This window comes from Acipenser ruthenus, chromosome 44 (genome assembly GCF_902713425.1).
Source record: "Acipenser ruthenus chromosome 44, fAciRut3.2 maternal haplotype, whole genome shotgun sequence".
Classification (NCBI taxonomy): Eukaryota; Metazoa; Chordata; class Actinopteri; order Acipenseriformes; family Acipenseridae; genus Acipenser; species Acipenser ruthenus.
Window position 1 is genome coordinate 8,387,778 of NC_081232.1, and position 22,223 is coordinate 8,410,000.

Sequence of the window (22,223 nt, forward strand, 5' to 3'; positions counted from 1 at the left end):
AATTACAATAATGTCTAAATCTGGTACCTGGAGTGCACATTCATTTCTGAATCTGGAGTTGAAGAGGTTAATTCGGACACTGGCACACAGATACAGCAGTTATGAAACATGACATTAACTCAGACACTGGCACACAGATACAGCAGTTATTAAACATGACATTAACTCAGACACTGGCACACAGACACAGCAGTTATTAAACATGACATTAACTCAGACACTGGCACACAGATACAGCAGTTATTAAACATGACATTAACTCAGACACTGGCACACAGATACAGCAGTTATTAAACATGACATTAACTCAGACACTGGCACACAGATACAGCAGTTATGAAACATGACATTAACTCAGACACTGGCACACAGATACAGCAGTTATTAAACATGACATTAACTCAGACACTGGCACACAGATACAGCAGTTATGAAACATGACATTAACTCAGACACTGGCACACAGATACAGCAGTTATTAAACATGTCATTAACTCCGACACTGGCACACAGATACAGCAGTTATGAAACATGACATTAACTCAGACACTGACACACAGATACAGCAGTTATTAAACATGACATTAACTCAGACACTGGCACATTTGGACTAATGATTTGAAAGCGAGCATTTCCAGAATGATATGTCTGATTATTGTTCCAGTTATGTGGCTTGTGTTTCATTGCTTCAGAGAGGACCCTGCAGATGTTGTGTTGAGCTGGTCAGACCTGTTCTAGAGGAGATCGCTCTTGTCTGGGACTCATTCCAAAAATACAAGCTCGGCTTGCATGGAGTGGGATGGGAGCTGACGGCTCATCTCTCACGCCTCTAAGAACTTATATTTATAAATATGGACATGTAATTAACTTTTCTGGTGGCAGACAGCTCTGTAATAACTTCAATGAGGAATACTCCTCTCTGGATCATTGTAGATACATTCATATGTGGAGTTTCTGTCCTCTAGCTTACAAACGACTCTCTCCCCTTCTAACAGTGTTCACACCTCTATCTATCCCTACGCTGAACCATTTATTGCAGAATCACCCAGGCTGTATTTTTGTCAACTATCTCATCAACGGCCTTTCTAATGGTTTTTCTGCAGGAATACACATCACTGCAAAAATCTACAATCCGCTATCACAGAACATCGAATAGTTCAAGCTCTCATCAAATCAGAAGTATCTAAGGGATTTATGGTTGGCCCCTTCTCTTGTTGGCTGTGAAATTCGAACGAGTTTGACTAAAGTTACAGTTTATCAAACAGAGCCTGTCCTGTGTTGTATTTTTTTTCCATTGAGAAATACACATACCGGGTTTAATTCTGGTCGCTCTTTTATTATTATTATTATTATTATTATTATTATTATTATTATTATTATTATTATTTATTTCTTAGCAGACGCCCTTATCCAGGGCGACTTACAATCGCAAGCAAATACATTTCAAGTGTTACAATACAAGTAATACAATAAGAGCAAGAAATACAATAACTTTTGTTAAAGTGTGACAAACCACAATTCAATAATACAGTAGATAATAGTGATAGTTACATCAGGATATGATTAAATAGTGAAAGTTACATCAGGATATGATTAAATACAAAGTACTACAGGTTAAACACTTGGCAGATTAAAATGCTCTTCTTTGCACTCTTTTTAGAGCAGCAATATCCTTTTTGTAATGCGGTGACCAGAACGGAACACAATATTCTAGGTGAGGTCTTACTAATGCATTGTAAAGTTTTAACATTACTTCCCTTGATTTAAATTCAACACTTCTCACAATCAACATAGGATTAAAAGAATGGGGCGCTGGACATCCTCTGCAGTAGAAACCTACATTCTAGTAAGCTGGGCTGAGTTGAGTGGGGGACGGAGGGGGGTGATGCTGGGACGCCAGAATCACCGTCGAGCCCTCTTGAGGTGTCGTGGGCTAGTCGACGAAACACTGAGGATGGAAGGTGCCCACTTGAAGACCCCAGAGATGTACCCTACTTAGCTCAGTCCAGACGGTTGTCATGCTGATGCGCTGGGGAGGCCGCACTGTGGTTGATCCCCAGAGCCAGCATCGCAGCCGTTGTGTGTGCTGATGCGCTAGGGAGGCAAATAAGCTGATCCCTGGAGCCAGCATTACACTTCAGCCATCAACACCAGACAGAAGGATATCTACATCATCTTATGGAAGGAAACGCACATGGAAGGAGACACATATGGATCACATTAGTTTACTGTAACGCTACGTCTTAGTTGGTGCTTATCTTGGCGAGAGCCGAGTTCAAATCAGCATGAAGTTTTAACCTCTACTCTTGTGTTATAGAAATCACTCTTCTCTCAGACAAAATGACGAATTGGCAGGAGCACGTTTCAGAGGACGCGTGTTTCAGCCTCTGTTTCCTGAGTCGCCAGGGGGTTGCAAGCGGTGAACCGGGATACAAAAAAAATTGGGCATTCCAAATTGGGGAAAAAAACCTGGGTAAAAACCATTGGCGACGACTAAATTTATAAAAAAAAAAAAAAAAAAAAAAATTATGATGATATATCTATGATATAGACAGACTGACAAAAACAAACAAAAACACTCTTTTTAAACACAGGAATACCGGTCCTTTCGTTTCATTTGAATAACCACAACAAAGGAACAGATAGCATCGCTTTGACCCCTATTTATACCGTCACTCGTGACCCCTTGGTAAACAATTGCAGCCGCTCCTCCAATCAGCGGCTGCCACATCACTTCCCTTCCGGGTCGATGAGTTAGTGCACTGAAGCTCCGCCCCCTTTCTACATGACCGACTTCCTTTTAACCCTAGGAATGAAGTGTCAGGCCAAACAGTCCAGGGTACTCTGTTCCTGTTACTTAGCGCCCTCACAGGTCGGAAGAGAGATTTACCACCAAGAATCATTGTCTTTCAGTCACAGGGTGTCAAAACTTTGCTCTCTGTCAGATTTCCGCAACAAGGAAGCCGCATCAGTCCAGAGATGACAGACATTTTATTCGGCTAACTAAGCAATCATTAATCACAGGCTTTCAAGACCTCAGAGGTCTCTTCTTCAGGTGAAAGTAGAAGAAAGAGATTGATACTTTCACCTGAAGAGGAGACCTCTGAGGTCCTCAAAGCTTGTGTTTAATTATTGTTTAGTTAGTCAAATAAAAGGGATCGCCTCTCCTTCTCTTTGAGAAACAAGGAAGAAAGAAATCTTTTTTTTAATATATATATATATAAACAGACGTGCTCAAATTTGTTGGTACCCCCTCCACAAAAAACGAAGAATGCACAATTTTCTCTGAAATAACTTGAAACTGACAAAAGTAATTGGCATCCACCATTGTTTATTCCATATTTAATAGAAATCAGACTTTGCTTTTGATTTTTTATTCAACATAATATTGTAAATAATAAACAAATGAAAATGGCATGGACAAAAATGATGGGACCGCTAACCTAATATTTTGTTGCACAACCTTTAGAGGCAATCACTGCAATCAAACGTTTTCTGTAGCTCTCAGTGAGACTTCTGCACCTGTTAACAGGTAGTTTGGCCCACTCTTCCTGAGCAAACTGCTCCAGCTGTCTCAGGTCTGATAGGTGCCTTCTCCAGACTGCAAGTTCCAGCTCTTTCCATAGATGTTCGATAGGATTCAGATCAGGACTCATAGAAGGCCACTTCAGAATAGTCCAATGTTTTGTTCGTATCCATTCTTGGGTGCTTTTAGCTGTGTGTTTTGGGTCATTATCCTGTTGGAGAACCCATGACCTGCGACTGAGACAGAGCTTTCTGACACTGGGCAGTACGTTTCGCTCCAGAATGCCTTGATAGTCTTGAGATTTCATTGTGCCCTGCACAGATTCAAGGCACCCTGTGCCAGGTGCAGCAAAGCAGCCCCAAAACATAACCGAGCCTCCTCCATGTTTCACTGTAGGTATGGTGTTCTTTTCTTTGAAAACTTCATTTTTTCGTCTGTGAACATAGAGCTGATGTGACTTGCCAAAAAGCTCCAGTTTTGACTCATCTGTCCAAAGGACATTCTCCCAGAAGGATTGTGGTTTGTCAATATGCATTTTAGCAAATTCCAGTCTGGATTTTTTATGTTTTTCTTTCAAAAGTGGAGTCCTCCTGGGTCTTCTTCCATGGAGCCCACTTTCGCTCAAAAAGCGACGGATGGTGCGATCAGAAACTGACGTACCTTCACCTTGGAGTTCAGCTTGTATCTCTTTGGCAGTTATCCTTGGTTCTTTTTCTACCATTCGCACTATCCTTCTGTTCAATCTGGGGTCGATTTTCTGAATGACTGATTACAAGATGTGTGATACTAATTAAAGAAACTAATTAGTTTGAAATATCACTATAATCCAGTTATTTATTATCTTTTCTAAGGGGTACCAACAAATGTGTCCAGGCCATTTTAGAATATCTTTGTAGAATAAGCAATAATTCATCTCTTTTCACAGCTTCTTTGCTTTATTCTATGACATACCAAAGGCATGCAAGTATACATGATAAAATAGCTTTTAATTTCATCACTTTTCAGGAGGAATGAAGCATTATTTCAATGAGCTGTAAGGGTACCAACAAATTTGAGCACGTCTGTATATAAGCAGGGCAGTCTGACTCCCCATTGCAGAGCAGTTTGTGCCAGTCCAGGTTTTATATTCCTTCTGTAAAACCTGGACTGGCTCAAACTGACCTGTAATGGGGAAATATTATTATTATTATTATTATTATTATTATTATTAATAATAATAATAATAATAATAATAATAATAATAATAATAATAATAATATGTTCTCACGTTGGTGTACTTGCATCTGATGCCTCGATATAGTTGTATAGGTGTAATGATGTAATATTCCAGGAGATGGCGCCATAAACTAGGAAGACAATTAGAGATTGTGCGGAAATTACGCGGATGATTTGTGTTCCTACTTTTGGTTCACAGCAGTTTTCCTTAAAAAAATAATGATAAAATAAAAATAAAAAATAAAGATATATATATATATATATATACAGCTCTGGAAAAAATTAAGAGACCACTGCAAAATTATCAGTTTCTCTGGTTTTACTATTTATAAGTATGTGTTTGGGTAAAATGAACATTTTTGTTTTATTCTATAAACTACTGACCACATTTCTCCCAAATTCCAAATAAAAATATTGTCATTTAGAGCATTTATTTGCAAAGAAGATGCAGTGCTGTCAGACCTCGAATAATGAAAAGAAAATAAGTTCATATTCATTTTTAAACAACACATGATATATATATATATATATATATATATATATATATATATATATATATATATATATATATATATATATATCATTTAAATAAATAAATAAACAAAATCCATTCAAAAGGAGGCCAAATCTAGACTGATTCTCAAAGCCAATGCTGGATGTAATAAATATAAAGTTTATATAAAATAATGTTAATTAAAATGAGTACAGATTCAAAGATAGAAGTAAAAATGATGTCACAATATATACAAGTAGTTGTCATGCCGTTAAAAACCTATAAATACCTCCAATGTTTTGATTGAAACACAGGCTCCCTTGAGAAAGATATAAAACGTATCGAAACGCTGGGCAGCTGGATCTTTGAGCTAATATATATATATATATATATATATATATATATATATATATATATATATATATATAACGTTTTAAAATTGACATTTTGCAAAAATTAAGAAATGGTCTACATACAAGAATAACACAATATATATATTTACCGGTATATGAAAATAAGAACTGTCTGCGTCAACTGTTGTTATTTACAGATATCGGTATAAATGATTTGGTTTCGCTGATATTAATTATTCATTGTTTCATTAACGCTTTCTTTAATTAAAAAGAGAAATGTTACCCTTCGTCCGGCCCGCCCACCATCTCAGGTTTCATCCAATCACAAAAAAATAAAAAAATAAACAGCGGCTCCAATCTCATGTTGTTCTCTCTCGATTGGTTCAAACTAAAAATTAATCTTTTCGCGATTGTCGAGTTTCATTGGTTAGTGCCTCCTGACAACAACAAATTCTAGCCAATCAGGAAAATGAATGATAAAGGATCCTGAGTCGGTTGCTACGGGGAGCAGATTCCATTCTCACCGTTATAATAAGGTTACCATGGAAACCGCTGCCTAACGGTTTGGGAGGAGGCCTAGTAATAATTTAACCATAAAAAAACAAAAAAAACTACTGTTTAAAACGCGTATTTTTGTTTTATTTTATCATAAGAGAGTTAAAAGATCGACTACTAAGCAGTTTTAATGACAAAAAAGGTATTTTATTATGAATTTTAAGTATTTATGCTTTTTGTGGCATAATTGTATTTATATGATATTTACAAATTAACAAACAAACTTACAAAACTATTCATTAGTAATTGATACTTATCATACGTTATTTTAAAAACACGTATAAGCATTGTTGTATGCAACATTATTTCAATATTTTGTGTTGTTGTTACTAACGTAATATAACATTTTAGCATAGGTTTTTCAAAGTTGTATATTACAAAACACAAATTTAAAAAAAAAAAAAAAAAAAAAATTATCCGTAACTTAACAACATTCGACGTTTTTATTTAATTGTCTCGCTTGGCTATAGATTATTTAAACTATTTACCGGTATGTGTTTAAATTAATATATAAGCGGGAAGTTATCATCAAACAATACGACAGATGTAAAGCATACTCAAAAAAAAGCTAGCAGGCTATTTTACAAATATTTCGATTGGAATTCAAAAGTAGGCTTCTCAAATTATTATTATTATTATTATTATTATTATTATTATTATTATTATTATTATTATTATTATTTTGTCAGTAATCATAAACATGCTTGAACTAAATAAGCGTCTTAGTCGGGTAGCCAGCAGTGTGGAGTAGTGGTTAGGGGCTCTGGACTCTTGACCGGAGGGTTGTGGGTTCAATCCCAGGTGGGGGACACTGCTGCTGTACCCTTGAGCAAGGTACTTTACCTAGATTGCTCCAGTAAAAACCCAACTGTATAAATGGGGAATTGTATGTAAAAATAATGTGATATCTCTATAATGTGAAATAATGTATAATGTGATATCTTGTAACAATTGTAAGTCGCCCTGGATAAGGGCGTCTGCTAAGAAATAAATAATAATAGACAGACAGACAGATAGATAGACAGACAGATTGAAAGACATAGACTGTCTAAAATCAAAATATTGTAAAGAATATATCTTTAAATATGACAACTAAGTTGCCTATCTAGTCCGTTCCACCTTAAAACACAACAGTCCCGTCCCGTCCCCCCTTCTCTCCCCCCCCCCCCCCCCCCCCCCCCCCCCTCCTCTCTCTCCCTCCCCCTCTCTCTCTCTCTCTCTGACACACACACGCACTTTTTCGGACGGGCACTTTCTGCGTAATCAAAGAGACTGAATCGCCTGCCGGGACTGCGCCGTTCAGCCCGATTAATAACACAGCAAACACTTACAATAATGCTAACGGATATGCGGGCATTAATCGGCCCAGAGACAGATTACACGGGGGACGCTTGAGTGACTGGACGGGATCATGTTCCTCAAACTGTAGCATTATTATTATTAATAATAATAATAATAATAATATCTCAGCAGGCAAACCGACGAATCATGCGGCAGTGTGATTGCTCCGGACTGCACTGGGAACGCTGTTTTGACATTGTGAGGATATTCAGTTCGACCCATTCGCTCTCCGTGCATCGCGTTAATTATCACTAGCACCATAACCAGAAGAAAGAGCTATACTACATATTTATAGATGGTGTTGTTTTTAGCTGCCGCACCTTAAATCGGTTCGCTATACTAGCTATATTATTATTATTATTATTATTATTATTATTATTATTATTATTATTATTATTATTATTACTATTATTATTAAAGGGTGTATTCAGAGAAAGACGCGAGACACACAAAGGAAAGAGAAGAGACGGGATGGGGGTTATATAAAAACATAGCACAGATAAATCGATGTAGATTCACATTCCCGTAGCATTATAAATTGTATTTTTTTTTTTTTTTTTTTTTGGACGGGTCGATTTCAGTGTGTTTTGTGATAGTGTGAGCTCGTTATGGTTATATTCGGTGGCTCGTTATTTTATTTTAGCCTATACCGCAGTGCGTCGTTTTGTTTTCGTAATTAAAACAGCCTTACAAATTTGGCGTTACGTTTACACGCCGTATAGCCCAGCTTAATATAATAAGGGCGTGTGTGTGTGTGTGTCTTGTGTGTGTGTCCGTCTGTCTAACAGGGCGCTATTCATGTCTGTCTGTCTGCGTGTAGGGGTACTAGGATCGTTCTGTATTTAGTGGCCGTTGGTAATGTATTGTTACTGATATAAGTATTATATATCTCGATATTATTGGTCACTGAACACCGCCATCTGTTTAGTGTCGAGAACGAAGTGAGGAGATTCGCATCTCATCGTCCCGTTTGTCTCTCTCTCTCTCTCTCTCTCTCTCTCTCTCTCTCTCTCTCTCTCATCCTACGTTAAATCCTTTACATTTTAATCTCATACCAGATTTATAGCGAATCTAGCACAGGGTCAGGCTGTGACGGCTATTCAATAGTATCTATCTATATATCTATCTATCTATCTATCTATCTATCTATCTATCTATCTATCTATCTATCTATCTATCTATCTATCTATCTATAGCCGCCTGTCTGTTCATTTGCAACTGGCTTTTAAATGTAATCTCTCTCTCTTTCTCGCTCTCATCTCTACTAAGACAGAGAGAAGAGGAAGGAGAAAAACGAGATATATATAAAAAAAAACGAGCAGTATATTGTATACGTATAATTATAGATTTATTTTATTTAAATGCATGGCTGCATATACGTTCATATATATAGTATAAGATAAGATAGACTTGGTATTTAGGAATCTGTATCATTCAGTGCAGTGTTTTGGTCTGCATTATAATAATCCGCACACCCAGTCTCTCTCTCTCCCTCTCTCTCTCTCTCTCTCCCTCGCCCTCTCCCCCTCTCTCTCTCTCTCTCTCTCTCTCTCTCTCCCTCCCTCTCTCTCTCTCTCTCTCGTTTTCGGGGGGTTTGGGATTCGTATTCAACACAATAAAACATCAAATCAGTTACAATGCTGGAGCTAGTAGCAGCTGGCTCGCTGTTCTTCCCCGGACTTTACCTTCTGTCCAAGCGTTGCTTGAAGCAGGTACCATCCTTACAATGGGACGAGGGAGATGCCGTCATAATCTCTGCAAGGTAAGACAATGCGATGTGGGCTGGGGGTCGCATACGGGATAACGCTTGAATTAAAATGTGTGAGAAGTGTCTATAGTTAGCGATGTGTCTGTATTTCTTTGTGTGTGTGTGTGTGTATGATTCCTTCAGAATCTCTTGTTCACGGTCGTTTACAGTAATTTCGGCCGTCGTGTTCTGGTGTCGGGTGAATGGAACGCGCAAATATTCCAATCGCCCGACACCGCAGTTGAGGAAATCGAGGTCAAATTCGACTCCACCCTCTGATTTCTTTCTGCCCTATTGTCGGAATGTAAGGTGTATGATATATAGATATCAGTCAAATTAATACACAGGTCTGTAGATAATACAATGGAGATGGAGTAGGTCTCCTGTCTCTATCGAGACATGCTTAATATAGACCTTTCTGAATACCCTATCCACCTGTTTGTCTATCCATCTATCTATCTGTCCTTCCTGTTTATCTTTCTATTTGTCTATTGTCTCTCTGTCTGTATCTATCAGTCCAATATAATATATAAAACTATGGCTATTGAAACTCAGGGGGGCTGTCTGAATCATTGCAGGAGCCACAGTCCAGTATAATATATAAAACTATGGCTATTGAAACTCAGGGGGGCTGTCTGAATCATTGCAGGAGCCACAGTCCAGTATAATATATAAAACTATGGCTATTGAAACTCAGGGGGGCTGTCTGAATCATTGCAGGAGCCACAGTCCAGTATAATATATAAAACTATGGCTATTGAAACTCAGGGGGCTGTCTGAATCATTGCTGGAGTCACAGTCCAGTATAATATATAAAACTATGGCTATTGAAACTCAGGGGGGCTGTCTGAATCATTGCTGGAGCCACAGTCCAGTATAATATATAAAACTATGGCTATTGAAACTTAGGGGGGCTGTCTGAATCATTGCTGGAGCCACAGTCCAGTATAATATATAAAACTATGGCTATTGAAACTCAGGGGGGGGGGGTGTCTGGCTCATTGCAGGAGCCACAGTCCAGTATAATATATAAAACTATGGCTATTGAAACTCAGGGGGGGTGTCTGACTCATTGCAGGAGCCACAGTCCAGTATAATATATAAAACTATGGCTATTGAAACTTAGGGGGGCTGTCTGAATCATTGCTGGAGCCACAGTCCAGTATAATATATAAAACTATGACTATTGAAACTTAGGGGGGCTGTCTGAATCATTGCTGGAGCCACAGTCCAGTATAATATATAAAACTATGGCTATTGAAACTCAGGGGGACTGTCTGAATCATTGCTGGAGCCACAGTCCAGTATAATATATAAAACTATGGCTATTGAAACTCAGGGGGGCTGTCTGAATCATTGCAGGAGCCACAGTCCAGTATAATATATAAAACTATGGCTATTGAAACTCAGGGGGGCTGTCTGAATCATTGCAGGAGCCACAGTCCAGTATAATATATAAAACTATGACTATTGAAACTTAGGGGGGCTGTCTGAATCATTGATGGAGCCACAGTCCAGTATAATATATAAAACTATGGCTATTGAAACTTAGGGGGACTGTCTGAATCATATAATATATATAATATAGAATCGATCCTTATCATCCTTTATAGAAAACAGTGAGACATATGTAAATGATATAATTAGCCCCACAATCCTGTTCAGTTTGACACTAAAATTTAATCCCTTCTTCTTGGTGCCTATGTTAGTTTACTACATTCTGAAAAGAGTTTAGTTTCATTAAAGCTGCAGACAGACAGACAGACAGACAGACAGACAGACAGACAGACAGACAGACAGACAGACAGAGCCCAACAATCCTGTTCAGTTAAGCTCTTAGAATGATTAAAACACCATAAAAAGTTAAAGGAAAAACGCTGTTTTTTTTTGTAATTGATCAACTGGGGTCTCTCTCTCTTTCTCTCTCTCTCTCTCTCTCTTTCTCTCTCTCTCTCTCTCACTCACTCTCTCTCTCTCTCTCACTCTCTCTGCCAAGGTTGGTATCGTCGATTCAAGCCATCATGGCGTCCACTGCTGGTTACATCATCGCTACTTCCTGCCATGACATCATCGAGGACCAGTGAGTCAGTTATTGCTGTTATAGAATAGTATTACTATTGCAGAAAGACGCTTCAGCTGAGAGGATGCAAATACCATTCAATCCCATCACACACACACACACATCTCCCTTAACATTAGGGTTAGAGTTAGGGGTTAGGTTAGGGCTAAGTGTTAAAGTTAGGGTTAGAGTTAGGGGTAGGGATAAGTGTTCTAGAGAACGTCTCACCTGCAAGTCTAAACCATTATTTGCGGTTTACCATAAAACCAAAATGTGATCATAGTCATTATAGGAGGCTGTGTGGTCCAGTGGTTAAAGAACAGTGCTTGTAATCAGCAGGTCCCCGGTTCAAATACTGACTCACTGCGTAACCCTGAGCAAGTCACTTAATCTCCTTGTGCTCCGTCTTTAGGGTGAGACGTTGCAAGTGACTGTGCAGCTGATGCATAGTTCACACACCCTCTCTGTAAGTTGCCTTGGATAAAGGCGTAAAGCATAAGGAAGCATTGTAAAGCACAGAGAGGTCTGGTAAAGCATAGGGAAGCATTGTAAAGCACTTAGAGGTATGGTAAAGCATTGGGAAGCATTGTAAAGCACAGAGAGGCCTGGTAAAGCATAGGGAAGCATTGTAAAGCACAGAGAGGCCTGGTAAAGCATAGGGAAGTATTGTAAAGCACAGAGAGGTGTGGTAAAGCATAGGGAAGCATTGTAAAGCACAGAGAGGTGTGGTAAAGCATAGGGAAGCATTGTAAAGCACAGAGAGGTGTGGTAAAGCTTAGGGAAGCATTGTAAAGCACTTACAGGTATGGTAAAGCATTGGGAAGCATTGTAGAGCACAGAGAGGCCTGGTAAAGCATAGGGAAGCATTGTAAAGCACTTAGAGGTATGGTAAAGCATTGGGAAGCATTGTAGAGCACAGAGAGGCCTGGTAAAGCATATTCTTGTGAGGTCCAGTCTGCATTCTAGCCCTAATAGCCTGTTGTGAGAGATTTGCAGAGCTGTTTTTGAGATAAAAAGTGGGTTTGTGATTTTAGATTAGTCAGTCTGCAGTATTGACAATGTTAATGGACATCTAATGATCAATATCCAGTCTCTCCATTGTAATACCCTCTCTATCTCTGTGTTATAGTGTTACACAGTGTGGTCCTGCCAGCATTGCCCTGTGTACAGCACACAGCAGGCAATGCCAGCGCACCAGATTATAACTTCATATAGACACCACTGTGTTGGGTAGTTGCTGTTGATCTCTCTCTAAGTGGTCTGATTAGTATCTGTACAGATAGCAGATGCAGTGTGTTGTGGGGGCTATAGTCCCAGCGGTGGCAGTGGTGCACCCTGGGAAGTGTAGTCTGTGTCATGTGCTCCAATGTGATTAGCTGGTTCTGTATTAATAGCTGCTGGAGCTGCAGGGTTTCTAATCCTCTGGTGTCTCCTTCCACAGCGATCTGCAATTGAGTAACCTTGAGTTACACACAGACATATCAGAGAGATAGAGAGAGGGGGAGAGAGAAACCAGAAATTGGCTCTTAAAGCTGCAGACAGACAGACACTTTCCCCTCTCTCTCCCTCTTCCTCCCCCAGACAGACAGCTAGACAGACAGCTAGACAGACAGACAGACAGACAGACAGACAGATCCCCACTATCCTTCCAGGAGCACTGTGGGGCATTTTGTCTTAGGGCAGCAGTGAATTATGTGGGCTGTAGTCCCAGGGCACCAGTGCATTGTGGGGGCGGTAGTCTGAGAGTAGTGCATTGTGGGGGCTGTAGTCTTTATTCTCTCTCTGTCTCTGTCTCTTTCTCAGACACTGTCTCACCAGCTCCTACATCCTTTTTTGCTGCTCCCTAGTGCATTGTGGGGGCTGTAGTCTGAGAGTAGTGCATTGTGGGGGCTGTAGTCTTTATTCTCTCTCTGTCTCTGTCTCTCAGACACTGGCTCACCAGCTCCTACATCCTCTTTGCTGTCCCCTACTTCGTCTACGATATCTACGCCATGTTCATGTGCTACCGGCACAAGCAGCAGGTCAAGGGTCACGAGGGGTCAGGGGTCGGCTCCGCCCTGCTCAACTACCTGCGCAAGGAGTTCATGATGGTGCTGCACCACGTCGTCATGGTGACCGTCTGTTTCCCCGTTTCCGTGGTAACTACCCTGCCTAGCAACCAGCTCTGTGTGTGTGTCTGTCTCTCTGTCTGTGTGTGTGTCTGTAATTTTGTGCATGTGTGTGTGTGTGAGTCTGTGTGTGTTTCAGTGTGTCTGTGTCTCTCTGTAATTCTGTGCAAATGTGTGTCTGTGTGTCTCTGTAGTTCTGTGCATGTATGTGTGTGTGTGTATTTATGTGTGTGTGTGTGTGTGTGTGTGTGTGTGTGTGTGTGTGTGTGTGTGTGTGTGTGTGTGTATTTGTGTGCTGTGCAGCTCAATCTTCTCCTGTCTCTCTCCTCAGTTCTGGCGGCAGGGTAAAGGAGATTTCTTCCAGGGCTGCATGTTCCTGGCTGAGCTCAGCACCCCCTCTGTGTGCCTGGGCAAGATCCTGATCCAGGTGAGAGAGATGCAGCCACACTGTGCCAGCAACATAAACATCATACACTGAGACACACTGAGATACACACTGAAACACACTGAGATACACTGAAACACACTGAAACACACTGAGATACACTGAAACACACTGAAACACACTGAGATACACTGAGACACACCGAGATACACACTGAAACACACTGAGATACACTGAGATACACTGAAACACACTGAAACACACTGAGATACACTGAAACACACTGAAACACACTGAGATACACTGAAACACACTGAAACACACTGAGATACACTGAAACACACTGAGATACACTGAGACACACTGAGATACACACTGAGATACACACTGAAACACACTGAGATACACACTGAGATACACTGAGATACACTGAGATACAATGAAACACACTGAGATACACTGAGAGACACTGAGAGACACTGAGAGACACTGAGAGACACACTGAAACACACTGAGATACACTGAGATACACTGAAACACACTGAAACACACTGAGATACACTGAAACACACTGAAACACACTGAGATACACTGAAACACACTGAGATACACTGAGACACACTGAGATACACACTGAGATACACACTGAAACACACTGAGATACACACTGAGATACACTGAGATACACTGAGATACAATGAAACACACTGAGATACACTGAGAGACACTGAGAGACACTGAGAGACACTGAGAGACACACTGAAACACACTGAGATACACTGAGACACACTGAAACACACTGAGATACACTGAGATAAATGAAACACACTGAAACACACTGAGATACACTGAGACACACTGAAACACACTGAGAGACACTGAGATACACTGAGACACTGAGATACACTGAGACACACTGAGAGACACTGAGATACACACTGAGACACTGAGACACACTGAGACATACACTGAGACACACTGAGACATACTGAGACACTGAGATACACACTGATACACACTGCGACACACACTGAGACAAACTGAGACACACTGCGACACACTGAGACACACACTGAGACACAGTGAGACACAATGAGAGACACAATGAGAGACACATTGAGACACAGTGAGACACACACTGGGACACTGCGATACACTGAGACACACTGAGATACACACTGATACACACTGAGACACACACTGAGACACATTGAGATACACACTGAGACACACACTGAGACACACTGAGACACACTGAGACATACTGAGACACTGAGATACACGCTGATACACACTGAGACACATTGAGATACACACTGAGACACACACTGAGACACACTGAGACATACTGCGACACACTGCGACACACTGAGACATACTGCGACACACTGAGACACACACTGAGACACAGTGAGACACAATGAGAGACACAATGAGATACACACTGAGACACACACTGAGACACACTGCGATACACTGAGACACATTGAGACATACACTGAGACACACTGAGACACTGCGATACACTGAGACACACACTGAGACACAATGAGAGACACATTGAGACACAGTGAGACACACACTGAGAGACACTGAGACACTGCGATACACTGAGACACACTGAGATGCACACTGATACACACTGAGACACACACTGAGACACATTGAGATACACACTGAGACACACACTGAGACATACACTGAGACACATTGAGATACACACTGAGACACACACTGAGACACACTGCGATACACTGAGACACACTGAGACATACACTGAGACACACTGAGACATACTGAGACACTGAGATACACACTGATACACACTGAGACACATTGAGATACACACTGAGACACACTGAGACACACACTGAGACACTACGATACACTGAGACACACTGAGATACACACTGAGATACACTGAGATACACACTGAGACACACTGAGATACACACTGAGACACTGAGACACACTGAGATACACACTGAGACACTGAGACACACTGAGATACACTGAGATACACACTGAGACACTGAGACACACTGAGATACACACTGAGATACATGGGACACACTGAGATACACACTGAGATACACACTGAGACACTGAGATACACTGAGAGACACACTGAGATACACACTGAGACACTGAGACACACTGAGATACACTGAGATACACACTGAGACACTGAGACACACTGAGATACACACTGAGACACTGAGACACACTGAGACATACACTGAGACACACTGAGACATACTGAGACACTGAGATACACACTGATACACACTGAGACACATTGAGATACACACTGAGACACACTGAGACACACACTGAGACACTACGATACACTGAGACACACTGAGATACACACTGAGATACACTGAGATACACACTGAGACACACTGAGATACACACTGAGACACTGAGACACACTGAGATACACACTGAGACACTGAGACACACTGAGATACACTGAGATACACACTGAGACACTGAGACACACTGAGATACACACTGAGATACATGGGACACACTGAGATACACACTGAGATACACACTGAGACACTGAGATACACTGAGAGACACACTGAGATACACACTGAGACACTGAGACACACTGAGGTACACTGAGATACACACTGAGACACTGAGACACACTGAGATACACACTGAGACACTGAGACACACTGAGATACACACTGAGATACATGGGACACACTGAGATACACTGAGAAACACACTGAGATACACACTGAGACACTGAGACACACTGAGACACACTGAGATACACTGAGATACACACTGAGACACTGAGACACACTGAGATACACACTGAGACACTGAGACACACACTGAGACACTGAGATACACACTGAGATACACTGAGATACACACTGAGATACACACTGAGACACTGAGACACACTGAGATACACTGAGATACACTGAGATACACACTGAGACACTGAGACACACTGAGATACACACTGAGATAAACTGAGATACACACTGAGACACACTGAGACAAGCTAAGACACGGAGACACACTGAGACACAGTGTGTCACACTGAAATACACTGAGACACACACTGAGGCACATTGAGACACTCTGAGACACTCTGAGATACACTGAGACCCTCTGAGACACACCTTATTATGGAAACTATAATAAGATCTAAAATGGAAAATTACCTATATGGTAACAATATCCTGGGAGACAGTCAGCATGGTTTTAGGAAAGGGAGATCGTGTCTAACTAACCTGCTTGATTTTTTGAGGATGCAACATCGACAATGGATAATTGCAAAGCATACAACATGGTTTATTTAGATTTCCAGAAAGCTTTTGACAAAGTCCTGCATAAAAGATTAATTCTCAAACAGTAGAGATTCAAGGAAATGTATGCACATGGATTAGGGAGTGGTTAACATGTAGAAAACAGAAAGTACTGATTAGAGGAGAAACCTCAAAGTGGAGCGAGGTAACCAGTGGTGTACCACAGGGATCAGTATTAGGTCCTCTGCTATTCCTAATCTACATTAATGATTTAGATTCTGGTATAGTAAGCAAACTCGTTAAATTTGCAGATGACACAAAAACAGGAGGAGTGGCAAACACTGTTGAAGCAGCAAAGGTCATTCAAAATGATCTAGACAGCATTCAGAACTGGGCAGACACATGGCAAATGACATTTAATAGAGAAAAGTGTAAAGTACTGCACGCAGGCAATAAAAATGTGCATTATAAATATCATATGGGAGATACTGCAATTGAAGAAGGAATCTATGAAAAAGACCAAGGAGTTTATGTTAACTCAGACATGTCTTCATCTAGACAATGTGGGGAAGCTGTAAAAAAGGCCAACAAGATGCTCGGATATATTGTGAAAAGCGTTGAATTTAAATTAAGGGAAGTAATGTTAAAACTTTACAATGCATTAGTAATACCTCATCTAGAATATTGTGTTTTCTGGTCACCTCGTTACAAAAAGGATATTGCTGCTCTAGAAAGAGTGCAAAGAAGAGCAACCAGAATTATTCTGGGTTTAAAAGGCATGTCGTATGCAGACAGGCTAAAAGAATTGAATCTATTCAGTCTTGAAAAAAGAAGACTACACGGTGATCTGATTCAAACATTCAAAATCCTAAAAGGTATAGACAATGTCGTTCCAGGGGACCTGAAAAAAGAAACAAGGACCAGGGGTCACAAATGGAGATTAGATAAAGGGGCATTCAGAACAGAAAATAGGAGGCACTTTTTTACACAGAGAATTGTGAGGGTCTGGAACCAACTCCCCAGTAATGTTGTTGAAGCTGACACCCTGGGATCCTTCAAGAAGCTGCTTGATGAGATTCTGGGATCAATAAGCTACTAACAACCAAACGAGCAAGATGGGCTGAATGGCCTCCTCTCGTTTGTAAACTTTCTTATGTTCTTATGTTCTTATTAACGCCTTGTTTTTAGGTAATATGTATTTTTCTATTACGTACCCTAATATATATGTTTTTCTCCCCACCCTCTCCTTCTCCCACTCCCCCTCTCTCTCCCCCTCTCCTCCCCTCTCCCCCTCTATCTCCCCCTCTATCTCCCCCCTATCTCTTCCCACCTCTCCTCCCCTCTCCCCCTCTCTCTCCCCCCTCTCTATTCCCCCCTCTCCCCCTCTCTCTCTCCCTTTCCTCCCCTCTCCCCTCTCTCTCCCCCTCCCCCTCTCTCCTTCTCCCACTCTGCCCTCTCTCCCCCTCCCCCTCCACCCTCCCCCCCTCTCCCCCTCTCTCTCCCCCCTCCCCACTCTATCCCTCTCCCTCTCCCCCCTCTCTCCCTCTCCCCCTCCCCCTGTCCCTGTCCCTCTCTCTCTCACTCCTCCTCTCCCCCCTCTCTCCCCCTCCACCCTCCCCCTCCACCCTCTCTCTCCCCCCTCCCCACTCTATCCCTCTCCCTCTCCCCCCTCTCTCCCTCTCCCCCTCCCCCTCCCCCGTCCCTCTCCCTCTCACTCCTCCTCTCCCCCCTCTCTCCCCCCTCTCTCCCCCTCCCCCCCTGCCTCCCCCTCAGTATAAGCAGCAGCACACCCTCCTTCACAAGGTGAACGGGGCCCTGATGCTGCTCACATTCTTCGGCTGCCGGATCCTGCTCTTCCCCTACATGTACTGGGCGTACGGGCGGCACGTGGGGCTCCCCCTGCACAGCGTTCCTCTAGCCATCCCGCTGCACTACAACCTGGGGGCCGCCCTGCTCATGGCCCCCCAGGTCTACTGGTTCTCTCTGATCTGCAGGGGCGCCTTCCGCCTCTTCAAGAGGGGTGCAGGGGGCACCCCCAAACCCAGGGAGGTGAAAGAGGAGAGGGAGAGGAACGGTCATGCCTCAGACAAGGGGTACAGTCCTATAGAGCAGAGGTCGGAGTAGTGCAGCACTAAATATATATATATATTCAATGCATTGAAAAAACTAATCTAGCAACACACACACACACATAACACACACACTCACACACACACAGCGCACACATACACACACACACACACACACACACACATATATATATATGTTATCAAGACATTTCAGAGGGTTGGATCGCATCAATATCAGGGTCTACTGCTATATATTATAAAGACATTTCAGGGGGCTGGATCGCATCAATATCAGGGTCTAGTGCTGTATATTATAAAGACATTTCAGAGGGCTGGATCGCATCAATATCAGGGTCTAGTGCTATATATTATAAAGACATTTCAGAGGGCTGGATCGCATCAATATCAGGGTCTAGTGCTGTATATTATAAAGACATTTCAGAGGGCTGGATCCCATCAATATCAGGGTCTGCTATATGTCTTTATAATATACAGCACTAGACCCTGGTATTGATGTGATCCAGCCCTCTGAAATATCTTTATAATATATAACACTAGACCCTGATATTGATGCGATCCAGCCCTCTGAAATGTCTTTATAATATATAGCACTAGACCCTGATATTGATGCGATCCAGCCCTCTGAAATGTCTTTATAATATATAGCACTAGACCCTGATATTGAAGTGATCCAGCTCTCTGAAATGTCTTTATAATATACAGCGCTAGACCCTGATATTGATGCGATCCAGCCCTCTGAAATGTCTTTATAATATATAGCACTAGACCCTGATATTGATGCGATCCAGCCCTCTGAAATGTCTTTATAATATATAGCACTAGACCCTGATATTGATGCGATCCAGCCCTCTGAAATGTCTTTATAATATATAACACTAGACCCTGATATTGATGCGATCCAGCCCTCTGAAATGTCTTTATAATATACAGCACTAGACCCTGATATTGATGCGATCTATCCCTCTGAAATGTCTTTATAATATACTGCACTAGACCCTGATATTGATGCGATCCAGCCCTCTGAAATGTCTTTATAATATATAGCACTAGACCCTGATATTGATGCGATCCAGCCCTCTGAAATGTCTTTATAATATACAGCACTAGACCCTGATATTGATGCAATCCAGCCCTCTGAAATGTCTTTGTATCAGTTTGAAAGAATAGCTCCACTGTTTTTATTTAATTCTTCTTATTTAACTTTATATTATAAACACAGTCCAAGGTGCTGCGTGAGATACAATGCTGTCTGTCTGTCTATCCAGCCATCGTTATTTCTAGAAAGACAGACAGAGAGGGACGGAGTGAGAGAGCAGCACTGATTTATAGAGAAACCTACAGAATCTACCTACAGAAAGTCACGATTTGTTCATCTTTTTTATTTATTTATTGATCTGTTTGTTTGTGTTTATTTATTTATTTATTTATGTATTGATTTATTTATTTAAATTATTTTAAATTTGTCAGCTGCAAAAATTCAGCTTGTGATGTTCAGAAAAAAAAAAAGTAGATTCTAGATGGAAAAACACTTTTTATTTAGCATGTGTAGCAGTAGTAATAATAATAATAATAATAATAATAATAATAATAATAATAATAATAATAATAATAATAATAATAATAGTCTTCTGTTACAGCAGCTACACTTAAAATGTCTTGGAGAGTATAGATCTCTCACTCACAATGTCAACAACAAAGCATTTAAACCGTTTATTACAGGCATGGGAATCAGACTCCCGTTGCACTGCAGTGTGATCCGTTCCTGGTTTCACTAGGAGTTTAATAATCAGACACACCTGAGCTTGTTACCTAGACACACTGGGGGCTGATCAAGCTGGTAGTAAAACCTGGAATGGATCACACTGCTATGCAATAGGAGTCTGATTCCCATCCCTGTAATAATAATGCTGGTTATCACAGGGATGGAAATAAGACTCCTGTGGCATAGCAGTTGGATCCATTCCAGGTTTTACTACCAGCTTGATCAGCCCCCAGTGTGTCTAGGTAACAAGCTCAGGTGTGTCTTATTATTAAACTCCTAGTGAAACCAGGAATGGATCACACTGCGATACATGATTAGAGGGAGACACACAGCACTTAGAAACATCCTAACTTTCAGTGAGTCTTTTAGGGTGAAATTTCTTGTAAATATAAATTGAAATCTTACCACAGGCCAATCCCATAGATCCTACATGAACCGGGTTAAAAAAAGAAAATCCAGGAATGGTTTGAATGACTTGTTTTTTTTCCATGGAAAAGAACGGAACTTTGGATCTCGGATTCCGGAATGCGTTTGACTTTTTGGGATATCGTGGAATATTTCCTGTAAATAATAATAATAGATATTGACAGCTGACTCCGTCCATGCTCTTGAATTGGATACTTTAGCAGCAAAAGGAAGACTAGGAACTGGGAATATTTGGGATTTCAGTCAGTGGATTTTTCCTACTTGGAATAATTTGGAATAAAAAACAATTCCACGTTGGATTTTTTTTCAAACTGTTCCAACAAAATAAATGAACTACAAAAAAGACTTACAAGGAAACTGCTGTGGACTACATTTCCCAGGATGCACCAGGTCATCTGAGCCAGACACTGGAGGGTGGAAGAGGGCGGGGTTTAAGAGCTAAGGGAGCGTCTTTCACTGTCTTGTAGCGCTTTAGGGACCGTGTGTAAACTCAAATGTTTTTTTTTTTGTTTGTTTTTTTCTGTTTGCTTGACTTTTAAATTAAAAACATACTCACCAAATTTTTTGTTTTATTAAAAAACGTTTTCTTTATTTATTTTTATTTTTTTTACTCTTAAGGATTGAAAAAAAAAAAAAATTTTCTTCATTTTAACTTTTTTGACCGACTGTCGATTTAAGACAGATTATTCTGCAGCCACTACAAAACTGTAAATTATCTTCCTCCTAACTTACTTCCTGGGTCGCAGGTAATAGAGTCCCCCCATAATCCCCAAATGGTGTTGTATAGACTGCTGCCAGAGGGAACTGTGTATGTGGAGTCCATGGGACATGGGGACCTATTGCCTGGGACACAGGGAGGAAGTGTATTTATAGTGTGGCTGGTAC

The 22,223-nt window shown here is 41.0% G+C and overlaps 1 protein-coding gene across 1 annotated transcript in view; it reads left to right on the top strand.

Moving 5' to 3' along the window:
* The first annotated feature begins 7,368 nt into the window (after nucleotides 1-7,368).
* tlcd3bb (TLC domain containing 3Bb) overlaps nucleotides 7,369-22,223 on the top strand; it is a 15,614-nt gene continuing 759 nt past the window's right edge. Inside the window, exons 1-5 of the mRNA XM_059012353.1 lie at nucleotides 7,369-9,245; nucleotides 11,227-11,310; nucleotides 13,217-13,427; nucleotides 13,729-13,824; nucleotides 18,834-22,223. The exon at nucleotides 18,834-22,223 is cut by the window's right edge and continues 759 nt beyond it. Coding sequence (XP_058868336.1) covers nucleotides 9,121-9,245; nucleotides 11,227-11,310; nucleotides 13,217-13,427; nucleotides 13,729-13,824; nucleotides 18,834-19,184 — 867 coding nt within the window. The 5' untranslated portion in view covers nucleotides 7,369-9,120 and the 3' untranslated portion in view covers nucleotides 19,185-22,223. The remainder of the gene's footprint in view (nucleotides 9,246-11,226; nucleotides 11,311-13,216; nucleotides 13,428-13,728; nucleotides 13,825-18,833) is intronic.